This window comes from Dermacentor variabilis, chromosome 6 (assembly GCF_050947875.1).
Source record: "Dermacentor variabilis isolate Ectoservices chromosome 6, ASM5094787v1, whole genome shotgun sequence".
NCBI classification, from domain to species: domain Eukaryota; kingdom Metazoa; phylum Arthropoda; class Arachnida; order Ixodida; family Ixodidae; genus Dermacentor; species Dermacentor variabilis.
In genome coordinates, this window is record NC_134573.1 from 197826923 (window position 1) to 197845564 (window position 18642).

At 46.1% G+C, this 18642-nt stretch overlaps 1 protein-coding gene across 3 annotated transcripts in view; it reads left to right on the forward strand.

Annotated features, from left to right (window-relative positions):
* Positions 1–18642, forward strand: part of LOC142586048 (intermembrane lipid transfer protein VPS13A-like) — a 935034-nt gene that overhangs the window by 748468 nt on the left and 167924 nt on the right. For all 3 annotated transcript variants that reach the window (XM_075697293.1, XM_075697294.1, XM_075697295.1), the window contains 5 exons: positions 7110–7166; positions 7225–7361; positions 10539–10734; positions 12434–12509; positions 12580–12665. In XM_075697293.1, coding sequence (XP_075553408.1) covers positions 7110–7166; positions 7225–7361; positions 10539–10734; positions 12434–12509; positions 12580–12665 — 552 coding nt within the window. The remainder of the gene's footprint in view (positions 1–7109; positions 7167–7224; positions 7362–10538; positions 10735–12433; positions 12510–12579; positions 12666–18642) is intronic.

Genomic DNA, 18642 nt, shown 5'->3' on the forward strand with positions numbered 1-18642 from the left:
CAACGAAGAGAAGAATTTAGTGCCTTGCAAGCTGTCCAAAGCGTCGTCAATGCGCGGTTGAGGGTATACGTCTTTGCGCGTTATCTTATTGAGACGGCGATAATCGACGCAGAACCGAATGGAACCATCTTTTTTTGTGGCAAGAACCACCGGTGATGTCCACGGGCTATTGGAAGGTCGAATGACGCCGCGCTGAAGCATGTCGTCCACGTGCTCACTGATCACCTGACGCTCCTTGGCGGATACGCGGTACGGGCGCTGCCGCAATGGCGCGTTGGAGCCAGTGTTGATGTGGTGGCTGACGGTTGACGTGCGACCCAGAGTAGGCTGAGCGACATCAAAAGAAGAACGGAACTGGGCAAGCAGGTGAAGAAGCTGGGAGCGCTGCTCGGAAGTAAGGTCATCGGCAATGAAAGGTGTGAATAAGTCACCTGATGGCGGAGCAGAAGTGGAAAGTGCACAGAAGTCAGTGAGCTCTGTATACGAAGCATCCGGCACGTCGGTTATAAACATGTCATCAAGAGGCTGAACATGGCCAAGTGCTTCACCGCAAAGAGCCATCAGGGCTGTAGGAAGCGGATTGCAGACAACGATGGCGCTGAGTCCAGCTGAAATGTCAAGCATGGCGAAAGGGAGGGGAACATCTTTGCGGGTTATGAAGAGTTCCGAAGGAGTGAAGAGGACAGTGCCTCCAGAGACAGTGCCACAGAAGACGGGAACAACGGCAGACGAGTACGGCGGTATGGTGATGTCTTCCCGAAGGACTAGCTTAGCGGGAAGAGATGTGGTGCCGACGAGGGGTACGTCACACAGAGGCGATAATTCGACTTCAGCACGTGCACAATTGATGACGGCGTTATTTCGCGAAAGAAAGTCCCACCCAAGTATCACGTCGTGAGAGCAGGACTGAAGAACCACAAACTCCACAATATAGAGAACGCCCTGAATAACAACTCTAGCTGTGCAAGCTGCTGAAGGCTGCACTGGCTGGGCGCTTGCTGTGCGAAGAGAAAACCCAGAAAGTGGCGTTGTAACTTTTCGTAAGGCGCGAGAGAGGCGTTCGTTTAGGACAAACACGGCTGCTCCAGTATCAATTAGCGCAACGGTAGGGAGGCCATCCACAGTTAGATCGACAACGTTCGAAGGCGACAATGGAGGACTTGTACAGATCGATGGCGACGCAGTTCTTGCCTGCTGAACTGCGGCGCTTAGTTTTCCTCTTGCGTGGGTGAAGGGTGCCGACGCAAGGGGGATAACGAGCAGCGACGCGGGGAAGGCGAACGACGTGGAAGGACCGGGCGCTCGGCTGGTGGCCTGTTCGACTGCCGACTAAGATAAGTGTCTTGAAAAGGTTGCACGTCGGCGTAGGGAAGCGACTGCACCAACCCATCAGAGTGCAGCATGCGGCGGCGGCAGAGTCGTGCAACATGGCCGGCAATACCGCAGGCATAACATATGGGCCTGTTGTCTTGTGTGCTCCAAGGATTAGCAAACGCAGGAGCAGGTCGATGAACGGGATGACGAACGGGTGGTAGCGGCCGTGGATGTAGCGCAACGAGTGGTTGACGAGGAGGCTGCGCGGCGACGGATGCGTAAGTAGGTGGCGCGGCGCCAGGGTACAGCTGATGCTGCATTGGTAGAGCCTCAGCAACTTGTAGCTGCGCGGCGACGGTTGCGTAGGTAAGTGGCACGGCGACAGGGTACTGCTGATGCTGCATAGGTAGGGCCTCAGCAACTTGCTCTTCAATAACCCGCCAGAACGTAGGGGTGAGCTGTGTAGGAGGCTGTGAAGGCAGCGGCTGCTGTTGGGGTAGCTCAGCAAAGGGCATTAGAGAGAGCTGACGTGCAATTTCCTCCCGCACGAAAGCTTGGATTTGTGGGAGCAGGGGGGAGCGATCAGGGAGGACGGTTATGGAAGAGAGGGCCTTGTCAGCCACTGAGGGGCGCCTGGTCAAAGCGCGTTGCCTTCTCAACTCGTCGTAGCTTTGGCTCAAGTTTTTGAGCTCTGCTACGGTGCGCGGACTCTTGGCGATCAACATTTGAAAAATGTCATCGGCGATGCCCTTCAAAATGTGCTTTAATTTCTCATTTTCGGGCATAGAAGCATCCACACGTTTGCACAGGTCGAGAACCTCTTCGATGTAACAGGTGAATGTTTCACCGGGTTGTTGCGCTCGCTCTCGTAACCGCTGCTCGGCGCGCAACTTGTGGACGGCAGGGCGACCGAAAACTGCAGCGAAACTGGTCTTGAACGCGGACCAGGACTGAAAGTCGGCTTCGTGATTCTTAAACCACAGGTGAGCCACTCCCGCTAGGTAGAATATGACGGCATTTAACTTGGCGGTATCATCCCATCGATTGTGCAAGCTCACTCGTTCGTACGTAGCCAACCAGTCATTGACGTCCTGTTCGTCCGTACCGCTGAAAACCGCTGGATGGCGTTGCGGGACAGCGCCAGAGCAGGCAACGGGGGGTGGCGGCGGCGGCGGCTGGCGAGAGTCAGGCATGACGGGAGGCAGAGTCCGAGACCGGAGTTCCGGGGTGTAGATGTTCTTGAGTACCCCGCACCTTCCACCAATTGTAATGGGTGCACTGAACAGTTCCGATGGTAACGTCTCTTCGTAACCGAGGAGGCAGGTGACGCAGAGCAGGAACAGCTGGTAGCTCGAACGGCTCACACTCGTGCCAAGCACTGGCAATCCGGCTGGCCCACTGGTTGCACAGCAGGCATGGAAGAGACGATCTGGCTGGCCTTGTTCCTGTGCTCTTCTTCTTCATTACAGTAAGAAATTTAAAAATGCATGCAAAATGAGAGTTACCCTCAACTAACCATGGAGGCTAGGGGCATACCTAGCTTCTATGGTTACACCAGCTTCTGGAGATAATGAACGCTTTTTTGTTGAGAATAAGGATTTGCTGATAATTTCATGCCAAATGGGCCGAAATCTGGTGGTGCATGATGCTGCTTGTAACTATCTAAATCAGCAGTTCAAGACCCCCGCGAGCGGTCAGCTACTTGGCATTGCACCACACCTACCGTTCTGCTTAGTCAGCGATTACAGACCACCTGCCGCCTGGTATCGCACTCTGCCAGTGCTACTGCTGGTTACTGCACTCCCCTGCGTGTGCACTGCACCTTGGTCGAAGAAGTGGGGCAGTTGCAGCACGCTGCGCTTTCTAGCTGTGACTGCGATATTCTGCGGCACATTCACAGTCAAGAAATTGTATTTTAGAATGACTCATTTATTTTTCATTCCTTTTGGCCTTTGCTATTCAGTCTGACAATGCTGTGACAGATGTCGGAGCCACTACCCCGCAATCCCATGGTCTCCGCTTTCAAGCTCCCGGAGTTCTGATCGTTGGATTCAGTACTTTGGTTCATTACCATCGAATCCTTGTTCCGTCGTCAACACCTCAGTTTGCAGTTGAGCATGTTTGACCACGTCTTGGAGCACTTCCACCTACTACTGCTGCAATTGTTTGCGATGTGTTATGCTTTCCACCCGTCAACCAACCCTATGACCACCTTAAGGCAACGCTTATCCAGTACACCACTGAAATGGAGCAGCATCGATTACAGCAACTTCTTACACTGGAAGAGCTCGGCGACCGCAAACCTATCAACTTAATGCGTTGCATGCAAGCCTTGGCTGGAGACCTGGCTCCTTCAACTGACAGCGCACTTCTCCGGGAACTTTTCCTACAGCGCCTTCCACCGCAGGTGTGCATGATCCTGATTGCGCCTTCATTCTCGACATTGGAATCTCTGGCCCAGTTGGCCGACAAAAATATGGATGTCAGTTTTTCGTTCGTAGCCACAGTTCATTGCCCTCCTGACCCTTCGTCCCACGGTGCAGCCGTTGGCCACAGCTATGCACGTCTCCTTGAAGCTAATGAGGAACTCGCACGGCAAGTAGCCCGACTGACAGCTGAGGTCTTTGTCATCCGAGCATGCCGGCCGCATTTTTCGTCACGACCCCACTGTCCCAGACCCGGTCGCTCTGGACGCCATTCTCCTCTTCACATTATGCTTAGCTGGTACCACCGTCTCTATGACTCTCGTACAAACCAGTGCCGCCAGCCCTGCTCCTATGCAGGAAGCGGTTGGGCCGAATCCTGATGGCGACCACTGTTCCCAGCCCCAAATCCAGTCGCCTTTTTCATGTCACCCACCATGCCACCAAAGTCCGCTATCTCATCGATACTGACACTGAGATTTGCATCCTTCCTTCTACGTTGGCTTAGTGCCGCCATCCTCTCGACTCACCCACCGTACCTGCTGACGTTTCTGACTATGCCTACTGTCTACGCAGCACCATGTGTACTGTTGTTCCCTCCCGACAATGATGTTCTTTCCAGTGTGCATACATAAACACTGACCTTGAGAATTGCACACACGCCTTTGTGTGCCACAATGCTCTGGATCCTCTCTTATGGCCCCCGTATGATGTTCCGTTCAAAGTATTCAAGCGTGCGCCTGAACACTTTCTATTGCTCATCAACGGCTGGGAAGATACGGTCCTGTCAACCATCTGAAACCTGCCTACTTAAACTCTGAAGCTTTAGTCGCTTCTGCTGTCACAATCCCTCCTGACCAAGCCAGTTCCACTCGCCGCATGCATTTCGCACCACCTCCATCCGCTCTTTGCCATTCGTCCAGCTCACGGCTTCCTTGCTAGAAGGGGGGCCTTGTAGTGCACTACTACGTGCCACAATAATCCAGTCACAAAAAGACGACGAAGACATGCCCAGCACACTGATGGTGCGTGAGCAGTGAAATCGGTGGAATCAGGCTTCCACCTGATTGAGCGGGCTCGACTAAAATATAATTTGTGGATGCCAGGCACCAGGGTCTGTCTAGTTTTTCTTCACCCACAGTATCTTGTTAGTAAGCACTTATAAACAAATTGCAAGTAGGTTGGGCCATAATAACAAGGTTATAAGCACCAGCGTATACAGTGGAGATTGTGCCGGGAGCAATGCATTGATGGAGCTCACAGCATTCAAGATATGCGTCTGTTGCATCGCACGGAGCCGTAAATCTTGGATGTCATGGCTGACCACGCTTAGTGCCCGCAGCTGGCACCCACAAATTAAAAACAAAAGTGTGAAAAGATACAGGTATTCGTCCTGAGCAAAAAAAAAAAATAGAAAGGAAAAGAAAAGTCACAGTTTTGGCAGAAAGGCAGAGCATTGATGATAGCAAGACAAGGTAAGGCTTGTAGTTTTGTCGGTACCATGCATACTCAGGCAAACATTAATGGACCTTACTCAATGACCATGAACTTGCAGTCACAACATGCGCAAGTGCTTCACAGCATGTTTTGGAAATTTGAGATTATTCTACCGCCAACACTAGATGCGTGGTAACAACAAAATGCGTGTGAAGGCACCAACCATTTTGACTTTACCTTTGTACTTACTGTGGAGAGAGTGCATGGTGTGAAAGGAGGAGACGCGCACATTAATGCCCGCCTCTCCTGCCCGCATCGTGTGCTTGGCACATTACCATGCATTCACTCTCTCCCCATCCCTCTTGCGCAGAAGGCATCGTCAAGTCTCACATTTCTCCGAGTGCTGGAAGCTGCTGCATGCCCCGCTGCCTCTGCAAGTTGTTTATCAATGCAACAAATGGCACAGCAGTGTTTCCTGCCTACCGCGTATTGGCACGCGTGCTTTGATAGCAGTTTTGCTGTTCAAACTTTTCATGAAAAAAAGGTGTTTGAAATAACTTTTGCCTCGACCGACATTTTAAGTTTTCTTCTAGTTGAACTAGCCATACAGGCTCCAAGTTCATGCTTGAGATGGCCGAAAACTATGTTAAATTGTGAAAGAAAATACACGGTTTTCCGTGCAACTTAGATGGGGAAATGAGAATTATTCATTACATTGCAAATTTCCTTACATTGAGGTTCGTTATATCAAGGTTTGACTGTAATAGGGTGTTACGGTATCAGTTACAGTTGTGTTAATGTTTAATAGGAGATTATAAACACCAGAAAGAAATATCTCAATTTTAAGGGGAAGGAAGCTAGCATACTGTTGATAGAACACATGGGGTTTGTGCTAGGCAAAGAAAGGCAAAAAAAAAGTTATTGAGATCCAGGAATTGCGAAAGTATCAAAGTAGAGAACGAATGAAGCTGATTTAGGAGAAGTCGGGTTTAGTGTTTTGTTGAATTTGGATGGATTTTTCTTTCTAAAAGTTGTTGCTTAAGTATTGTGGCTCTGAACTTGATGCATCTTACTCTTGAGCATGGCCCTATCTAAAGTTAGTACAGAAACCTGGCCATTATACCAGTAACTGTAGCTGCTCTGCAGGCTTTTTATATGGCAAGTTTCATGACGTCCCTGATATAACTGTGAATTTAAAGTGATGCTTCGTGCACATTTTTTTGTGCTAATCGACAGCACCATCACAACCTTTTGACTAGCAATTCAACACTTAAAAGACCAACGACCACTCAGAAACATTTAAGGCAGGACGAAGAGACACAGAAACACACACACACACAGTGCTCTGGCTCTTTGTCCCATATTAAGATGCACCACACCAATGGCATTTAATATGACACACCAACAAGTGCAATGTGCAACCATAGTCCATTTCTATGTTTATGTCCTCTTCTTTCTGAATTGTAGGCAGGCCCCTTCTAGTGGCAAACACCAGCCTGCTTTTCCTTTTTTCTCTTTCAAGTGTGTGTGTGTGTGTGTGTGTGTGTGTGTGTGTGTGTGTGCGTGTGTGTGTTGTCACACTAAATAATAATAATTATCTCAGTATAAGTGTTAGAAGAGCTTTTTGACTACGTCTTCCTTGACAAAGCCTAACACACCAGGAACTGATGTGTGACTGCTGAACAGTGCCATTTATGCACAGCAGTTTTAGTTTTATAAACATGGTGCTACTGATGGCATATGTGATGTTCCTCATCAAGTTAGACAAAATGAGCGAAAGAGATGAGATGACAACCAGTTGAGTACTAGGCCTTGGCGAATAAAATGTGAGCCTTAGAGCTTTACATTTGGTGCAGACTTATGCTCACTTTTGTGCATAAGAATCTTCTGTAGGCCTTGACCGGCTCAGATATGCATTTTGTCTTTTCGCAACAGGACACTGCACGCACCCAGCGAACTGTGTTTGAATTTGTCCACCTGTCGCCTGTAAAGGTAAGCTGCCACCATGGGAGGAGGATGGAGGGTGTGTCAATAGCAGCTTTGCTTTCAGATCCACCTGAGCTTCAGCCCACGAGGCACCGTGTACAAGGCAGCTCCTGATGGAGTTGGCCTGTCGCAGGACATCCTGGATGTCTTCCTCAACTCCATTGGAGCCACTCTGAGTGAAATCAAGGATGTTGAGCTCAGGTGAGGTCCAAGTGTTTCTTGCCAGACTGAAATGATCTTTGCAAGAAAGCAATGTTACTCACTGCTTTTTCATCTTTTTTCCATATTACTGGGTACTACAAAAATATTGTTTGTTGACTCAGTACCAGACCGCAACTATCGATCGCTAGCATCCGATGAAGCAGCACGTGTTAGGCATAGTGACATTGTGTGACTGCGATGAAAATTCATCACTGGCCAGTGTGGTGGCGGACAGCCAGCTATCGTGGGAAGGTTGCTGCTGCTGTATTCATCTTTGTAGTCATCAATGGCAATTGGTCCCATGGTCATGTGCACTGACACCTGCTTGTGTATCTGATGACAGCCAGCCAGCAATTAACAAGCCTGCTTGTGAACAAAGAAGCTGAGTTTGCTCTTGTTTTTTTTTTTCTCTCCATTCCTTTCTTTCAATTGGCCAATTCTATGGAGATTTTGACAATCTCTTCTGTTTTAGAAAATTTTGCAGCAACTGTATATACAGTACAACACCATCATATGAGCAGCGTTTGTGCTAGTTTATTATTCTGTGTTATCTTTTCTATATCATGGATTCTTTTCTACTTTGAAAAGAGGCATATCCCTTTTTGTTTTCTTTATTGCGATAACTACATTTGCCGAACTACACTGAAGCAGGGGGTGCATGATTCATTCAAAAGAAGAAAAGTACGATAGAAAAGAAAAATACAAGAAAGTTTTTGACAGGGGACATGAATACATAAATTAAGGCAAATCAGCTCTGTGGAATTGTGCAAGGTGGAGGAAGTATCATGAGGGTGAATTAATCGACAAGTGTTGTTGATTAATTCGCCCTTGCACTGCAAGCTGCTAGCCTCCTGGTTAGCTCAGATGGTAGAGCAACCGCCTCGAAAAGGCGTTGACCTCTGGTTTTTATCCCGGGCCAGGACGAATTTTTTCTCAACTGCAAAGCATTCTTTCTGAGAAACTTGTGTGGGTTTCTTTGGAGCTTCATGCTACATTCGAGTGGATGGCAATTTTTCATTTTCATGAATACAATTAATGAAAAAAATATAGAAAATTCACCTTGCTCGACATCTCTTTCCTGTTCTCACCATGAACACAATTCAGATGCTACAGTACGATTCTGTACAATTCAGTGCAGTTCAAGTTAAGGTAAACATACTGCAGACATTTTGCTCGTGCACATTTGCTCGTGCACATGATTTGCCCGTGCACATGATTTGCCCATGCACATAAATTTCATAGAGCCGGCTGTACAGTTTACAGTGAATTGTGAAAATTATGTTTCTCTCCCTTTCTTAGATATCCTTGTGAAAAGAAAGCAAGTGAACAATGCCTTTTTCATATTAAAAAGACCGACACATGCAGAATGGTCTTTACTTTAATTCTAATCACCCCACCTGCCATAAGTTTTCTGTTGTCAGAAGCCTCATCAAAAGAGCTGCAAGAACTTGTTCATCTCCACACCTCAAGAAGGAAGAAAAGAGCACAGTGATCCGTGGCCTTGAGATGAACAGTTACACAAAGGAATTTATTCACTGCGCCCTCCACCGACAAAACGAGAATGAAAGGAAGACAGTGACTACCTTACCACCCACGCAACGGTGCCAGGTATACCATGTGTTTAAGGCATCAGCGAGACATTAGCCTGTGTGCTGTGAGGGGCAGGGGTTGACATCGCTCACGAGCCTCTCTCAATGGTTGGTGGCCTCCTCCTTCATCCAAAAAAACCACATTCCTGTCGAAAAGGTACAGGGAATTGTTTACAAAATTACCTGCACTAAGTGCTCCGCGTTGTGTATTGGCAAAACTAAGAACTTCCCAAAAAAATTCGTCAGCACAAGAATGACATTCGCCACCTAAACAGAGAACACTGTGCTGTGGCAGAACACTGCAAGCTTTGATTACCGGATTAGCCCTAACAGTGCTGTCATCTTGGAGACAGAAAACAACCACCGGCGGTAGCTCTTTTCGGAATCCTGGCACATCCAGAAGACACCGGCCCGGTAACATCAATAATTCATCAGGAACACTTCCCGCCGTTTAATCTCACGGTATATGAAAAATGTCTGCACACCTGTCAAAGCATCAAAAATGCATATAAGCACTGCTATCTATGCCTCATGCCATCTCACCCCTGAAGAAGAAGCTGGTCAGGCTCCAAAACGTCGGGTTTTTAAAATAAATTTTGTTTGGAGTGTTTCTTCTCTTTAACTCAATTCAAGTATACAGTGAAAAAATAAAAGCATTTAACAGGGAACATGAATGCAGTTCAAACACAAGTAGAAAATAATCAATGTTTGCACAGCTGCAATTACAACACATTGTGGAATATATGCTGGAAAGCTGGGACAACCAAGCTATTAACAATCATGTGACTAAAGGAATTCAGATCTTCATTTGTAGTATGTTTGTTTAGGTGCTGCAGTAAATGCATTATCAGAAGCACGAACAGGAGTGTCAGTAAGTTTATTCCAATCATTTTTGCTACAGGGAAAAAATAGCTATGGGAAAATTGAAGTACAGCAATGATATTTGCTTAATTTAAGGCTATGACCTTACCTATGTGATACCTAAGTAGGTAGCTTAAGGTATGTTAACTTATCAGTTCCTGTAATTTCATAAGCAATCTGATTAAAAGAGAGAGCCTGAAAAATGTATGGCAGCTTTTCAGTGGTTCTCATGACAAGGTATTCTTTATTGCTGTGATACTTATGTTAGAGTGATACGAGCTAATGATGAAGCCTGCTGATAGGTTTTGAATTGCCTTCAATTTTCTGACGAGTTTATTTGTGTTCGGGTCCCATACCGCAGCGGTATACTCGAGAATGGGTCTTATGTTGGCAGTATATAAAATTTGGTTGAGGTCTAAACTTTTGTTATATATTTTTTAACGGATATAGATTTCATCTGCCCATTCCAGATTAAATCTGAGGAGAAGGTTGTTTATTCAGCCCCACTGCTGAAATCAGTAAATTATATGTTGAATTCAACTTTGTGTTTTTTTTTTCTGCAGTTCTTTGAGTGCTCTTTTGGTAGAAATTCCAAGGGTATCTATCTTGAAATGTTATTTTTATCTCCAAAACGTTCTTTGTCATTCCCACCACTGCTCTTCAAATGAATGAGTGGTATGTATGCTTTCTGGTCCCTCTTGACTCACATTTTGTGCCTTTCCTTCAGGATGGCCTTTTTTGAGCAGAAGGGGAGGCTTGTGGCTCCAGGTGACTTGGTGAATGAGGTCAAGTCTCATTACATCTCCCAAGTTGTGCAGCAGTGCTATGTCCTCATCTTTGGCCTGGATGTGCTTGGCAATCCCTACGGTCTTGTGAAGGATTTCACCAAGGGCTTTGGAGACTTCTTCTATGAACCCATTGTGGTCAGTGCTTTTCTCTTTCTCTGCTTGAGCTGGTCTCTCTGCTGTTAGGACACAGCTCACTTTAAGGGTCTTGAAAGTAAAGCAAAGGCAAAATGAGTAATTAGTGCTCTGAAAAAAAAAACTGGGTTTTAATAAGTGAGGATATGGTACAAACATGAAAGAAACATTTAAACCAGCTCATAACAACATGTAACCTCCTGGCAACTATCTGTCAAGTATATTCAATGACTGCTAATAAACAGGACATTAGGTTTATTTTAAAACGTAATAAAATTAACCTTTTCAATGTTGGGTATTTTCAGAGGTGATGCACTGCCAGCTTCCGTTTTTTTTTTTCTCTGATATTATTAAACGTACACGACAGTTAATTTTTGGTTATGCAGAAGGGGAAAAATGACACGCGGCTTACAATGCAGTCTTGGCAAGCATGCCACTGAGTGTCAGCAAAAATTATTATAACTGAGTGAACAGCAACTACATCTATGGTGTTTCTTCTCTCTTTGGATTTTTTTTTCAGATAAATTAGATTTTTTCTGCAAGATACTTTCAGCTGTGCACTTGATGATCGAGCTTCAAAGTTATTGTAGGCTAATTTTTTATAATGGGTTTGTTGACATTGCGAAGCATAGAAAATCAGATGTTTTATTTTTTGCTCAAGACTAGTTTACGACATTGACCTTCAAGATTTGCCATTTGTTGTCCTTGTGCATATTCATGACAAAGTTCTTTGTAATGTCTGCGAGGTGCCATTTATGAAGGAAATACCTTATCATAATTCTGTTGTGACCATGAGATTTTGTGTTTACGAATGCTGGAACCTGAACACTTGTAGTGAAAGACGATTTTCTGCAATCTTGCACATACATGGTGCAGATGATCATAAAAGCAAATGTGGGGTAAAGGAAGTGCAGGGATGGACACCTCGAGGCACAGCACTGCTTGCCTTACACTCTAGTGATGCCACTCCTTAAGGTGGTTGTCTTTATGTCTATGCCTGGTGCAGCTGTACAATATTAAACTTCATAATGATATTCATGTAAAAACATGAATTGCTGTCTGACATTTGCCAGGGAGTCCATCTCTGCCTCCTCTTGAGAAAACGTGGGACAATTCTAGAGCACTGTGCAGCATGTCGTCATTGGGGAGGATAAAGTGGACTGCACCAAAATGGTGCATTATAGTTTTTATCTCTCGGAAAAGGAACCAAACCGGAACAAAATCGGAGTGTGTTGAACCTGAATCAAACACCCCCCCGATTCAACGCTCCTCTCTCATCTGCTAATCCCTTCAAGAGGGTCATGTTATCATTGAATGGGACAGAAATTGCACATTTGACTTGCAGTTATTAACATGAGTGACATATGGAGAACAAGACAGCACTGGCTGAAACTGGGCACATATGACCCTTCCAAAGGCTGTGTCACAAAGGCTATGACTTCCAAAAGCAACACTGTGTTTAGCAAGCATGCTGCTGTTTAGGGTTATTTGTTACTGGCTCACTTCTCTATGGTTCTGTCATGGTGAATTAAAGTTGCTTGCTTGCTATTGAGACAAATGCAATAAAGAAAGCCGACAATAACAAAGTTCACCACTGCAACCATTTGAGTTGTGAACAATGGAGAAACATTAGGCCTTGTTATGCATAGCTGCAGTTTGAATATCACCTTTCTTTTTTTTTCTTTTTTTTCTTTTTTTGCAGGGATCTATTCAGAGCCCAGACGAGTTTGCTGAAGGTCTGTCAAGAGGAGCACAGAGCCTGATGGGTCACGTCATTGGTCAGTAACCTAAAATGCATAAGCAAAAGGTTATTCTTGCTCATGTTGTGCAGCACCTTTTTTATTCCAGGAAGCTCTGCTGGTTCCATCGCCCTGATCACAGGATCCCTGGGGCAAGTTCTGGCTGTGCTTTCCTTTGATGAAGATTACCAGAACGTAAGTGTACATGTGGTTGGCTTGATTTCACCACAGCCATTGCTTAAGTCCTTGCGGTATGGCCTCTTTTGATGCAAGTTTACATAGACTTAAGTCTCTGGTGATTTTTGTCAGACATTTAATACATAAGGTAACAGCTGGCACAAATTTCAAACATTGAAGGATGCAAAAGAAGGTTTGTACTTTATTCTGCCACTACCACAGTGTAAATTGCAGAGCCGTACTAATCATATTTTTTTCATTCACCCTGTGCCTCACTACTTCATTTCCCCTCTCCACCAATGCTACTCAGTATGCAGTCTCACATTTGTACTACGACCAATGTCACCAGCGTGTTATGCCGTCTTAATTTGGTACACTCAAATTTTCTGGAGCCATCCTGGAAAGTTTATGTGGATCCCGCACACTGCAGAAATCGATTTAAGCTAAGCTTTCTTTGGTGTTTATGAGAAATGCCGTACATGTACATGTACATGTACATGTACCTTTGCATGTACAGATTACACAGTGAAGTTGTACACATATTCACTAGGATACATTCAGCATAAATTAGTGGTACTCCAGTGCCGCAGCAGCATCCAAGAGGAACCGGAGTCTGTCACACAGACTTCATACCAAACTAAACTCATCCTGCACCAAGTGTTTCCCAAGCATACGTCTTGTTTGCATGCATTCATGACACGATCCAGTTCGGCTCCTGTCTCATTGATTTGTATTGACAATGCCCAGCTTCCTGTTTACAAGCAAATGTGCACTCATGTTCCAAGCCATTCTTCACTGCTTGTCTCGTTGTCTTCTTGTCTGTCTCATTGATTTGTATTGACAATGCCCAGCTTCTTGTTTACAAGCAAATGTGCACTCATGTTCCAAGCCATTCTTCACTGCTTGTCGACACTGCTTCATTTTGTGTTACTGAGCAAAATGTTCACAGTACTCGTCGATGCTTATTGTTACCACTTTGCATTTCCTCATTCTAAACCATGTTTCGCTGCTTATCAAAAACATTCCTGCTTCGATTGATGCTTCTGAGCCGTCATCTCCTCTGCACTCAGCGCATGTTTTGACCTATTTTGGTTGTGTTGGGTCTCATGTCTGCACTCGGTGTAAAGCCCATGGTTAGCCTGGGCTGCCTCTGTTTTCATTATCTTCAGCATTGGTTGTGGGGTTCTCACCTGTGCTCTTGGGACAAAGGAACGACAACACAGTAGTGCAAACAATCACAAGGGCATTTATTGCACCTTTCATAGATCAATGCCTGCTAGCCAATCACTACCCATAAAATATGCCGATAGGTGCGCGACAAATGGCGGAAGTCCAACTGTCCGTGACCGGATAACGAGCGAATATGTTCTCCCCCTGCTGGGCATCAATGCCTGGTTGTTCACGCGTATGGTCACGCGAACGGTGGCGTGTTCGAACGATTGTGTTCGTCCATAGGTAGGCTTCACGAGATGGTCTCGCAGAAGCATGGATCGGCTCACGCGCAGAACGTCCGCTCCGCTTGCCGATCCCGAGCCAAAGAGGAAGAGCCTTCTCCTTTCCGCGCCCAAGTAACCCCACCGTTAGGTGGCGTTAGCAGAGCCACACTCGCGCCATCTCTCACAATGCGCGTCAACCACACCGACTGCTGCGGGCACCAAGCCACGCGGCGAAGCCGGTTTATACGAGCTATGTGGGAAAACAACATATCAGGGGACGCGTGAGAGTTGTGCATCCCCACATGGTGTATACTGGCTCTGGTTGCCTCGAACCACCTCAGTTTGAACTATATCTGGGACCACCCCATTGCGCAAGACAGCAGCAAGCACCCACAAAGGGGAGGAAGAGGCTAAAAATCTTTTAACCTCTTCTGTGCCATGTATTGGCCTGTTGATCCATTCATTTCTGGTAAAAATAGCCAAAAGCAACCTCAGCTCATCGCAATACTTTTTATTTACATGCATTTTTCAGTTTTCGTCAACATTATTTTAGAGCGCAGCTTTTAGGCACCCGTTCCTGCATTGAGTTGCCAGCATTGGCGTAACCAAGCGAATGAGTTGAGGCAAAGCACAAAAAAAACACAAGGACAAGAAAAGGAAACGAAGCCACATCGTTTCCTTCTGTTGTCCTCATGTTTTTTTGTGCTTTGCCTCAAGTTATGTATTACCAACTAGGCCACCAGTCTGTTCTCTTGGGTGAATGAGCACAGCGAAGGATGAAAGGGTGAATGTGGAGTGCAGTGGGGTATGAGAGACGGGGAGAGTGAAGAGAGTGCTAGGAGGAAAGTGGAGGAAAAGGGTGCTGTGGAAGCATGAGGAGAAAAGCAGAGGAGGAGAGTAGGGCAAAAGGGTGAGGAGGAAAGCAGAGTGCCACACAAAATGTGCTTCACGGCAGTGACCAGGCATGTGGCAAGCACATACACCAATGCCACATATGGAAACAAAGTGCTGGCATGGGCATCGAACCCACTGCATATGGGCTACTTCGCCTGCGCTGCTGCTCCTAAAAAATGCCCTCCGCACGAGCCACACATTCTTGTGCGTGCTTTCTTTCTGAACAATGAGCAACGCGACCGATGGAAATGCTTCGGCTGCCGCTACTGCTAAATGAGCTGCCCGAGGAGAGGCTCCGTGCCGCCACCGAGAGGACCCTGTCATTTAGGATCAAATTCTTTGCCACAATATATCGAAAATTCAAAACCACTAAACAGCTGCACACAAAATTCGCATTGGGAGTATCATAATATTTGGTGAATTTCTTGTATAGTACTGTTCACTTTTGCAATAAAATAGTTGAGGTTTTTTATAAATGAATGCTTCAAGTAGGAGTCCCTTTTTCTTTTTTTTTTCAAGTATACTATAACAAAAAAATTACCATGCATATGTGGGAATTGGTGATCGGTGCTAAGTAGAATTGTAGCGGAAACAGCTTGAGAAACAAGGACCGAGCCACAACGCAAGTGCTGACTATCAACTGGTGGTTTATTTGACAGATGGAACTATATACAAGAAAAAGGAGGGAGTCAAGAAACATAGCCAATGTCACAAAAGAACTAAAGTTGTGAGTTAATGAGGCAACAAATGAGGCAAGAACTATGGCCGAACAGCCAGCTAATAGCGCAAACTGCATCTATCGCACTGGCAAACTGAAGGCTAGAAGCAACAGAGGAAACCAACCAAAACAAAAAATAGGGTAAGGATAACAGCCAACACATGTGAACAAAAACCCTTTGCAGGGGCAGGCATTTGGTGTGTTGTGAGACTACATAGTGTCGGGTTCTCACCCATGCTCTTGGGACAAAGGAACGACAACACAGAAGTGCAAACTATCACAAGGGCATTTATTGCACCTTTCATAGACTAATGTCTGCTAGCCCAGTTACTATCCACAAAACATGCCGATGGGCGCGCGACAAATCATGGAAGTCCGACTCACCGCGACCGGATAATGAGCGAATATGTTCACCCCAAGCTAGACACCAACGCCTGGTCATTCACGCGTATGGGCACACGAACGGTGGCACGTTCGAATGAGGCCTCACGAGACGGTCTCGTGGAAGCACGGATCGGCGCACATGCAGAACTTCCGCGTCGTTTGCCGATCCCAAACCAAAGAGGAAGAGCCTTCACCTTTCTGCGCCCAAGTAACCCTGCTGTTAGGTGGCGTTAGCAGAGCCACACTCGCGCCATCTCTCGCAATGTGTTTCAACCACACCGACTGCCGCGGGTACCAGGCCATGCGGCGAAGCCAGATTACAGGTGACAGGAGCTATGCGGGAAAACAACATATTGGGGGACGCGTGAGAGTCGCGCATCTCCACAATACCCAAGCACATGAGGGTTGGACCCTCCCGCGTCTAGCCGTGCATGGCTTAGCTGTGTTCAAGGAAAAGGGATCCTGGGGGTTGAGCCGAAGCCGGGGTTTGGGACCTTTAAGGCCCCTCGGTGGAGGCAACACACTTCTTTCGCCTCCGCTTCACGTAGATGGTACCCCCGGACTGACCCACCTGGGGAAAATCAGTGGTCGCCTTTTCCTGTCCCTCTCCTCAATCTATTGCTTTCCTATCAACTTACCTCTTTTGTCTTGTCATCTCTTTTCTTCCCACTTTTTCTGTTTCTCCCAGGCAGCTTGGGTTAATCTGGTGCAGTGTATCCCCCTTGAGTGTGGCACATCGAGTTATAACAGCGATGCATGCATGGTGTGTACAAGTCATTGCTCTGTCAAACTTGTAGCATCCCCTTGTTGGGCTCATTGGTGGGTCACTGCCATTGCTGCCAAAGTAATTACATCCAGCATGCATAGAGCATCTTTCCCTTTGTTTCCTGATCGTACCGCTGCAACGCACGGAAGGCTCCCTGAATTTTTTGTTCAACGCAAAGAATCTTTCCCACAATAGCACGTAATCCACAGCGATGAACCTGAAAAACCATTAAGAGTTATCTCACCTTTCCTTGTATCGAAATTCCTAACAAACACCATTGAACTTGGCTATAAAGCTATAGCCAGATGGCAAGCAGCGACCTGCTACTTGAGGTTAGTGACAAGCTGCAACATGAAAAGCTTGCAAAACTCACAGCCTTTGCTGTCATGCCAATAACAATGACCCCACATTGTTAGACTTGCTAGAACTAACCAAAGTAGAACTCTTGGAAGGCTGGCAAGACCAAAGTGTCATTGCGGTAAAACGAATAAAAATCAGGTGAGGAAACAACGAAAGCCCAACAAAGCATCTGAGGTAATTACATTTTCCTCTAGTACTCTACCAGACACTCTCGAGACAGGCTATACTAAAACCCACGTTAGACCCTACATCCCTAATCCTCAATGGTGTTTCAAGTACGGCCAGAAATACGGCCATGGCTCGCAAAGCTGCCAAGGTCAACTCACCTACGCAAAATGTGGTGACAAAGTTCACCCCCTCCGATAGATGTTCTGGCACATCGTACTGTGTGAAATTTGAAGGCGACCACTCAGCATATTCCTGATTCTGTGAAACATGGAAAAAAGAGAAAGAAACAATTATGTTGAAAATAAAAAAAAAATATCTTATTCAAAGAAGCCAGAAAAATTTGCTCAGTTTTTCGCAGTACAGCTTAAGCAGATGTGGTGCGTCAGGGGCAGCACTGCGTTGGCATCTGTCACTTCCCCAGCCTGAGCACAGCAAGTGTTCGGGTGTGGCGCCTGCCCCCATGGTGGCAGTGGGTAAAACTACTCCACCGACCCAGCAGAAGAGCTCGGCGACTCTTGGGCCTTCGGGCTACAAGGCCTCTATTCATCAGTCGAAGCCTAAAACACGGAACAAGCCGCCTGCAAGTTGGCATCCAGCCTCTCTCGGGAGCCAATGGATGCAACACCGGCACACAGGTGCCGAAAGAGCAGCACGATTCTCTCGACCATGCCAAAATATACAAACAAAGATCATGGGTGCAGGCAAGGACACATGAATATAAATTTGAATTTCTCCTTAACTCACAGAACACACATTTTATAATACTAGAATGGCCATGCAGAGATTCAGGAACCATCATGTTAGGACCACCGAGAATTGACACTATATCGTGCAACCTATGACAATCAGCAAAAGCCGCAGAGGGTGGATAAATCAACGGATCTCTTAAGCATGAAAGCTTTATGAAAAGGCTTTGCAATACACTACTGGCATACCTTGCACATACTTTCTAGTGACAACACTAGAAAATTTAACTTAGACAAATTCCTAACATCTGCACATGCCGCAATCCTTTCTTTGTATGCCTACATACATAGAAACTTGCTTATACAGAACTTGCAAACATATTCGGGGTACCTAATATATGAATAGATGCTAGCACTGCACACTCCATAACATTACAAATGTTCAAGAATTTATCCACAGCAACTTACGAGGCGAGCTACCAAAACTGGCTTTCTTTGATGATGCAAAATGTACGCATAAAAGGAACGAAGAAAAGTGACGAGAAAGTTTTACAGTGTTCATGTAAAGAATAAGGAAAATGCA